The 9,400-nt window shown below is 27.0% G+C and overlaps 1 protein-coding gene across 6 annotated transcripts in view; it reads right to left on the bottom strand.

The window, feature by feature from the left end:
- Positions 1 to 9,400, bottom strand: part of LOC124419329 — a 286,456-nt gene that overhangs the window by 189,462 nt on the left and 87,594 nt on the right. For 5 of the 6 annotated variants that reach the window (XM_046948202.1, XM_046948208.1, XM_046948183.1 and 2 more), the window contains exon 2: positions 8,728 to 8,925. In XM_046948202.1, the coding sequence (XP_046804158.1) occupies positions 8,728 to 8,924 (197 nt within the window). In that variant the 5' untranslated portion in view covers position 8,925. Of the gene's footprint in view, positions 1 to 8,451; positions 8,674 to 8,727; positions 8,926 to 9,400 lie in introns of those variants that run through there. The other variant, XM_046948191.1, reaches the window with a different exon arrangement.

The following is a 9,400-nucleotide window of genomic DNA, read 5'->3' as shown; positions in this document are numbered from 1 at the left end:
TGGCAGATCCGTTTAGAAAGTTATGTTGCTGTTTTAACGAAATGTTTAACTTTGTTGATTTTTCTTTAAATGTTGATGTTATAAAAAGAAATATATTATATAATCTAAGCCAGGCTGACAACCCTAGTTGGGATGATAGTTAAACAAGAAAAAAAGCATTAAACGGAAACTACATTTTGGACATATTGGCCAGGTTGACAGATTGTTTTGGGGCATTATGAGGGAAAGAGATAGTCTGATTTTCATAACTTTCTGTCTTGATATAGATTAAAGAAAAAGGGGAAAAACTTTGCTCATCCCTTATATTAAGGCCGAAGAACTATGCATTGGCATTAACAGTCTGGAAGCGTCAATAGGCTATATAACTTTCCGAAAATTGGACTAGAAGGTACTTTTGTGCATAAAAACTTACTTTTGGCTATTTAAATGTAAAAATATGTTTAATTTAGCATCTAAAATGTCAGAAATATGTATTAGCACAGTTGCGTTGCGAAAGTTGGAACAAAACTGGTATCAGAAATTGGAAAAAGTGCGAAATACTATGAAAATCGGTAATTTTGTGCTTGAAAACGGACTTTTGTATATTCGAACGTGAAATTATTTTCGATTTAGTTATATAAAAGCCGTGATACATGGTTGTCGGAAAATATCCAACAATCGTCTAACAATCGTTCTAACAACGTTGTCAGACTAACAAGATTTTAAAACTAAATTTGTAAGTTGGCAGTGGTATTAGACATTTTCTGCCAACGTTGTAAGATCTAACAACCGTGTATAATTAGCATAAGAAATTTTAATTAGCAAATTTCCGTTGTGAAAGTTTGGTCAAAACTGGTAAAAAAAGGAGAAATGATGAAAACGGCCAAAATACTGTTTTTGTTTATTCTAAAGCTAAATACTTTCGATTTAGCTTATAAAGTGTCAGAAATATGTAAAAGAAAGATTCGATGCGAACATTTGACCAGGGAGGGGGGGTTGTTGTGAAGTAGGGATATTGTTAATTCAAACTTAACGGGTAGTTTAGGTACTTTTTCGGAAATTACTTGAAAAGTATTTTGCTGTAATCAATCAAAAGATATATTTTAGAAAATTTTAAATTGGTAAGGTCCAGACCTAAATGACCGGCTTTAAGAAATTTTAAACAGAAATATATCTTTACTTAGAAGTTTAATTGGTTACATCATTATTCCAAAAAATCAAATCAAAACTACGGAACTCAGTAATATTATTATAATTTTTTCTAATGAAGAAATGAAAGTAATATCTACTTATATAATTAAAATTTTAAAAATTTAATAAACTAAAAACCAATTTTGTTGTGTAATCTTAAAATGATACGAATATGTGTGAATTTTAAATTTATAAATATCAATATTTTTGACAAATTAAACGCAAAGCAAATATTTGTATTTTTACTACATTAAGTCTTATTATGACAACGACTGAACCGAAATTTATGAAATTTGAACCACACACTTCAAAACTGTCTTGGAAGGCATTTATAAGCATTATTTGAAACATATGTTAGAAAGTGGAAAATTTAGTACACACTTTTTCCCTAAGTCAATAAATAGTATTTATTCTAAAGCCCCTTCATACGAGCACACGGATACGATACGATCGTCTAAACACGATATGTAATGGAAACTTACTTCATTGAGTAAAATACGGAGGGAAATTTGACATTCGTATGGCTCTCTTCGTCGTATGGATCAGCGATATATTTTTATGTAAACTCATATAAGTGAAAAAGCTATTTTCATCTTACTTAGTTATTGTTTTATACCTATCTTGTAAACACAAAAAGTATAAAAAGTATAAAAGTATATTTTGAAATACGGATACGAAAAGTAAAATGAAATTTTACTTTTTCATCTTACTCATTAGAATTTACGTACGTAAAGTGTGATCGTGTGAAGGCTTCTTAAGGAAATATATTTTGGTATTAGCTTTCTCAATTTTTAGTGAAGTACGTTTTCAAATGCTTAAATGAGAAAATTATTAAAAATCCGAAATCTTAAGTATTATTTTTTTTTATTGCTTTGTTGCTAATTGTAAAGGTAATTTTTTACCGCTCAAGCCCAAAGAATTTTGAAAAGGGTCAAAATGTGTGGTTTTGATAAATTTTGTGAAAGTTGTTCTGAATTATATAGTTTAAATGTAGATTTAAATTTCGACATTAATTTCAGGGGTAAAAAGCAAAGACAATATTAATTGATCTATAGATTTAATATTATAAATAATTTAAAATCCTGGGCAACGCCGGGTACAAAAAGTTAGTTATAAAATAATTGAGCCAAAAACACAAAATTATCAGCGAAAAATTATATTTATAATTATATAAATTATATAACTTGTTTAAAAACTATAAATTATTTTCATTAAAATATTTAAAATTTCCCTAAAATCCATAATTAAATCATTAAGCTATAAAAAATTATAAACTAACAAATTATTTATATTACTAAATTGAAATGCATATACTTACATATAAACTAAACCCTAATTTATTTTTTTTAATATTTAAAATGATTTGCTTCCCAGTAAAATATTTTCAAATTTTTGTAATGAGTATTGTAGGTAATGTATTTCTTTCATACATTACTTGGTAATTATTTGTCGTTATTAATAACATAAATTATAGAATTGTCTATAGCGCATGTCTACTTAATAAGAAATTAGTTAGTGTTTCTAACAGTAGTCGATTTTGGAAGTTCTTTCAAGAAATGTGTGGAAACCATTCCAGATAGAGTGTTAAAATTACTTTTTACTGGGGCATCGAGAAATAGAATAGACTAGCTAACATTAAAAATAACTGTAAAAACAGTTTTAATTCCGGAAAAGTCGGGTAAGTAGATTTGTAACCAGTTATTTTTTGATCATCGACGAACAAAAATAAGTAGTTATTCACACGAAAAGTAAATGCTTACAATTTCCTCCAATATTACTTGCCTACTTACCGGGTAAGTAAAAAATTTGCTGCGGTATTTTATATCAACAATTTTTATTAAAATTTAAACAAAGATACAGTGGATGACAAAACAATGAAAACTTTTTCTAAATTTTCACAAACGGACTCAAAACTTTAATAAAAAATTATTTTTTTTTAAATTTTATTTGTATATATCCTTATATACCCAAATTAATAACATTTCGTGAATATAATTAATTTAATTAAAAACAATGTAAACTTTGGTATTATCTTCAAAAAATTGGACAGAACTTGTAAGAAACTCAGAATATAGATCGGTATTTTTTACTTTGTATTGCTGCAAGACATCGCAGATGAATTGAAACAATAATTGGATAAAAAATTTATTTGAAAAATTTTGCTATTCCCTTATAACCGCATCCTAGAAAATAAATTTAATTAATTTAGAATTTTAACCATTTCTGAAATATTTGAGAAAGTTTCCATTGTTTTGTGAACCACTTTATGTATATTATTCTTAAAATTTACGAAAATCTAACCTAGTTCTTCATAATGAATTAAAATTTGTCCACGATATTCTAACATTAATTAAGATCAGGGCAAGGATTTCTATGAAAATGCATGTTTTAATCAGTAACTGACTTCGATTTGTTGTTGCATATTTTTGCATATTTTGTTATAAATGCATAAATTGCATATTTTGCTTTAAATTGCATATATTTTAGATATTTCCAACGTTTTTATAGCATATTTAGATTTAAAAATTTTTTAAAACAAATATTTCACCAAATTTTATTGGAATTGCTATCAAGCTTCTCGAGGTCGTAGTACAGCCCTTAAAAACCTGCATATTTGTTGTCAATTAAGCTTTTAATAATTTCTATTATATCACAAAGAAGTATCTTTTGGTACATATTTGCCATATTTTTAGCGCATATTTTTCCATTTTATAGTGTACATTATGATTAATTATAGTAAAACTTTAAATACGTAGTCCTAAAAAGATATACATATATTACAAAGCCTAATCTTATTTATGTAGAACCAAATTTATAATGAAAATGTAAACTTTAAGAGTGAAAATAATAAATTTTAAACAAAAAAACAATTAAATTGAAAGCATAAACATTGAGATTAATAACAAACTAAAACAAAAACAAATGAGAGTGTTATATTCGACTGTGCGAATCTCATATACCCACCATCAAAACATCTACCATATACCATAAAAGGAATGCTCTCATATAAACATCAGGGTGATATTTGGAATATGGTTATTATTACAGCTTACTATCAGTGTTGCCACAACAAACGCTTTTTTCTAACCAAAATCCGAATAAAAAATAACCAAATTAAGAAAAAAGTAAACATTATTTTTTTTTGTTTACATTTGGACATTAAAATAACAAATTCATTTTCTGAAGTGGAACTTTTAACTATATTAAATTTCGTCGCTAAATTGCTAATATGAAGGCAGTTATAGCGTTAAAGTAACTTTCTGTAGGGGATCTTATAAGAGACGTATAGTCAATAATGGACTAATTCTCATAAAATTCCTTTAAAACTTGATTATGTTGATTTTTGTTGCTATATTGCAGTACATTGTGAGCTTTAAAGTCATTTTCTGAGGAAACTTTTTATGAGGGATAGAGTTAATTATATACAGATCCTCATAAACTTTGACAAATACATTTCCAAAAAAAACTTTTTCATATTGAATTTCATCGCTATACATGCTTTTTTAAGCAATAAAGTAATTCTCTGAATAGGGCATAATACGGTGGCAAGGTGAAATTGTTGACCGATATTTCGCAAGCAAAGTGGGTCTAACAATATTTTGACAAAATATTTCAGTTTTACATTCATAACTTCAGCAATATTTGTAAACGTAATCTATCCAAATTATCCGACAAATTGACCAAAATTTAGAACTTAAGACGGTAAAATAAAAACAAGTATACAACATCATCTAGAAAATGTAAATAAAGAACTAAAAAGAACATTGTGAGATATTTAGTAGATGTCAAAGGTCATGAGTATGAAATCTTAGATATTATTACAACTTTTGTGTTACTTAAAATATCAGTTGATTAATACTTTAAAGATATTGTGATACTATTCTTACATCAATTAGCAGAAAATACTTAGAATTTCGTCAAATTAGCGCAGTGTCTGTTTATACAAAATTTCAAATAGGTACAGAAGTTGCAATTATACTTCAAATTAAATTTAGAGGACATAATCTACTAAGTACGTAGATTATTCCCACCAAATTCCATAATAATCGAAATGCAAAATACAGCCTACTTCGTTTTTCCATATAAGTACCTCGAGTTCTTTGCTTAAAAAGTTCCAATAGAAATATTAACGGAAGGAAATATTAATTTTAAGTTTATGGATGTACCAAAAGGATAAAGAGGATCAATTATTCACGGAGTTAGATTGGTTAGTGTAACTAAAATAAAATTAATGTATTGTTATGATTTAAATCAACTCGTTTATTATGTTGAAAATGTATATGTACTTTTGCTAAATCCTAAACCAATTAAGATATCGAAAAAACCTTTGTACACATAATTATAACCAGTAGATGTACAAATTGCAGTAATAAAAAAATTTCGAATAGTAAAAAATTCACATATTACCAAAATTCAAAACAGGGACGACATGTATATTTACATAGTTGCTTTAAAACTAGAGATAAAGGAGGTTTTTTATTTTATTTTTAGAATAAAAGCAAACAGCATTCAGTTCAATTGTTTGCAATAAATAACCAAAACGAAAAAATAATTCACATGTACACATACAAAATAAAAATAACCAATTTTGGTTAATAATAACCAAAGTGGCAACGCTGCTTACTAAGCTAACTCCTTTGATATCTATAAATTCTGCAGTTTCTGCTCTGCAAAAAATGTCGCTCAAAATTAGTGGTTTCCGCCTCAGATATGCAAAGGATAGAATTTTGAAAAAAAAAAATTACAGCCTAGTAATCTTTGATACAAAAACCTTCTGAAAAGTTGTGATATCACAAAAAACGTGAAACATTTTGTTTTTGGAACGAAGCCTAGTATATATGTATGTTGGTAACAATGGATATTTTAATAAAAACTTACGATTTTAGCTCTTAAAAGCTAAGTTAATGAAGTGATTGTAGAAAACTAAAAATATATTACGTACTTTATGGACTATAGCAAAACGGAATTGGTATATGAGAAACCCTTAATTTTTTTTGGTATTTCACAGTGAAATTATTTACAAAATGCCAAAATTAAAATTTTCTCAGTATTTTTTATGTCCAGCCTTTTTTTGTCTAGCTTTTTAAAATCGAATATCCAATACGAGTATTGCGATGAAGTTTAACATGAATAAGTTTTACACAAAATTAAATCCTTGTACACAATTTCATGAGTATCGGTTCAAAATTGACGCATATGAAGGTCGTCTTCAGAAAATTACTTATACGCTCACGGTTTAAAAATTTACTAAAATATTTTGTTAAAATAAATATTTTGTTGTTTCAAAAGAGCTCAGTCCATAATTGATTTAAGCTATATTCCAAATATCACACATCAAGGATATAGGAGAGCATTCCCTTTGATGGAGATTCATACAGTCGAATATAACACTCTCACTTGTTCAAACCCTCCACCACCATCAGTGATGATAGAGGGTATATATAAGTTTTTTGACAATAAAATACAAAACAAATTATTTAATGACAAAACTTTTTTGAAAACTGAAAAAAGCACATTTTCCCCTAGTAAATGCATCTTCAAACTTCAGACCCGTCGCGGCACCAGTTAACGTAGTCCTATTGACCTGAATTTTTGCACGACTTATTTCTATATATAGATATATATAACAACAACACTTCAGCAGATGTATTCTTATCGCAAAAATATTGAAAATTCAGATGAAATAATCTTAAATCTTGTTGAATAGATGCCTGGTTTATTACTCATACTTCAAAGAGCTTTTATGAAACAATATAAATGTTGACGTAACAAATGAATTATGAGGGATATTCAAATACGCAAGTTTGTAATTCTGGAATAAATTTTCAATAATATTTTCGAAATTAAAAAAAATAACAAAAATAAATTTCAGAAATTTGGTAAGAATAAAAAGAACTAGTTATATTTTTTTCTTTTTTTAAGAAAGCTTAAGTCTTCAATAGTCCAAATTGGCATGTTTTTAAAACATCGAGGTCATTTTGATCCCAAGCCCGTTTAAGTATTAATTATTATTAATATTAATATTATTGTAAATATCGGTTGTTAATGCTCTTAATTCGAAATGTGATAAAAATATAAACATATTTTTGAAAATATTCTAATAAAACAATTGTGTTTCTTGATATTTTTAACGGTCGTTTCAAAATTAAAATTTTTGTTTTTTTGATACTTTGTTAAACAAATTTCAATATTATTGGAAGAACTCATAGGGATTTATGGACAACAGATTAGGAAATAAAACTGTAAAAAAATAGGTCAATACCTCTTATAGTTTGCCTTTACCTGCAATTTGAATTCAGCGGATTTTGAGAAAAAGGCAAAATTAGCCTTTTTATTATATTGTTGTGTATTTTAAATGGAACCTTTTGTAAATTTATTAGTCCACATATTTTTGAATAAAAATCAAGAGTTTCGTGCAATTTGGACGCCATTAACCCATAAACTCTAAAGGTCAAAGGTCAAATTTTGTAATTTTTGGTGAAAACTAGTCGAAATTGTTTCTTTTTTTTAGGTAGATTTTCACAAAACTTAAGAAATTTATTTATTAACAACCGATATTTACAATAACAGTGAAAAAATTAATTAACCCTTAAACGGGCTTGGGATCAAAATGACCCCGATGTTTTAAAAACATGCCAATTTGGACACATCATTGAAGACTTAAGCTTTCTTAAAAAAATAAAAAGGGCCCATTTTGAAAAAAGTGATAAATCTTTTAGATTAAAAAAAGAAATCAAAATTATTTTATTAATTTTTTTCCAAAGACTGCATAAATAGCTATCTAAACTATTTGGGACACATTTTGCTAAGAACAATAGGTAATAAGTTACATGGATGAGAAAAAACACCTGCATGGCCAAAATGTCAAATTTTGACCGCCTCTAACTTTGAAAGTTCACGAGCGATCTTGTTGAAAAATTGTGTCTGAATTACTATCCAATAGAACTAACAAATTTCATCGTGATTGAAAGACATCGTTTTCGGATAGCCCTCATACAATATACAAATAGAAATTTAGTTAAGTTACTCATACAAGTGCCCTTTAAATATATAAGAATTTGACAGCAATGCGATTTTGCTCACAAAAAATGAGAAAGCAGACAATTCGCTGTACAATTGAGTAATTCTATCTTTGCAGATTGAATAAAAAAGGAGAAGTTTGATATACTACTTTGTTATTATTTTTTCGCCGGTCATTATATTTTCTAAACATTTCGACAAAATCATATCTTCTAGAGAAAATTGTCTTTCTAACAAATTAATTGTTAATAACTTTGTTTTGTTCTCTAGAAGATAAGATTGGTCAAAATGATAAGAAAATAAAACTTTTTTGACACAATTTTAGAATATATCAAAAAAAGTTCTATGGACTAAAATTTGACATCTGTTAGTTTTAGAAACTTATGAATAAAATAAGATACATCCAAACAAATTTAATATATTTTGGGCCCCCTAATGTACATAACAGGCGGTCATGTTCTATTCATCATTTACTTAGATTTCCTAAAATAACTTCTTAAGATAGAATTTTAAATTTAATTTATAAAATATAATTACCGAACGATAAGTTTGTTCATCGCAGATGGTTTCTGTGTTGGACAATAAAATAAATCTGGAGTTTTTTTATCAAAAACAATGGCCTTCTGCATCAAATCCTTCTCTTTTATGCTTAATTTATCTCCAAATTTGGCTTCTATTATCGTTGTAATTCCAATTAATAAAGCAATTAATAAAACCCATTTTTTAATCGCCATTCTAAAAAAAAATACATATAAATAAATTATTAGATGTATGCAGGGTTGACATAATTGGTGCAATTGTGTTTATATTAAATCCTTGCACAAGAAAACAATAAAGCGACAATTTGTAAAAAAAATGTCGTCTGCGCAATAATAAGCATACGAAATTTTTCAGAAATTGTCACATTATTGTTCACATGTGCAGGGCTTTAGTTTATATTCTATTAGAGATTACAACCAACGTAAGTACTTTTTATGATTAATTTTTTATCTGTACTACAATTCAATAACTTTTTAACTGAAGTAAATTTTGTCGTTTATATGGTATTCTTAATTTTATTTCACCGATTTTTTTCGTTAAATAAAAAGTTCACGTTAATATTTTTTTTTTTTATTAAAATTAATAATTATAACAGAAAATTTATAAAAATTAATTAGAAAGAAATAGGAGTACTAGCGTCTAAGGCTTTCGACTCTGATGTTATTATTTA

This window comes from Lucilia cuprina, chromosome 2, assembly GCF_022045245.1.
Source record: "Lucilia cuprina isolate Lc7/37 chromosome 2, ASM2204524v1, whole genome shotgun sequence".
Classification (NCBI taxonomy): Eukaryota; Metazoa; Arthropoda; class Insecta; order Diptera; family Calliphoridae; genus Lucilia; species Lucilia cuprina.
The sequence above is the reverse complement of the archived record's forward strand: the minus strand, read 5'-3'. Positions and strand labels throughout refer to the sequence as shown.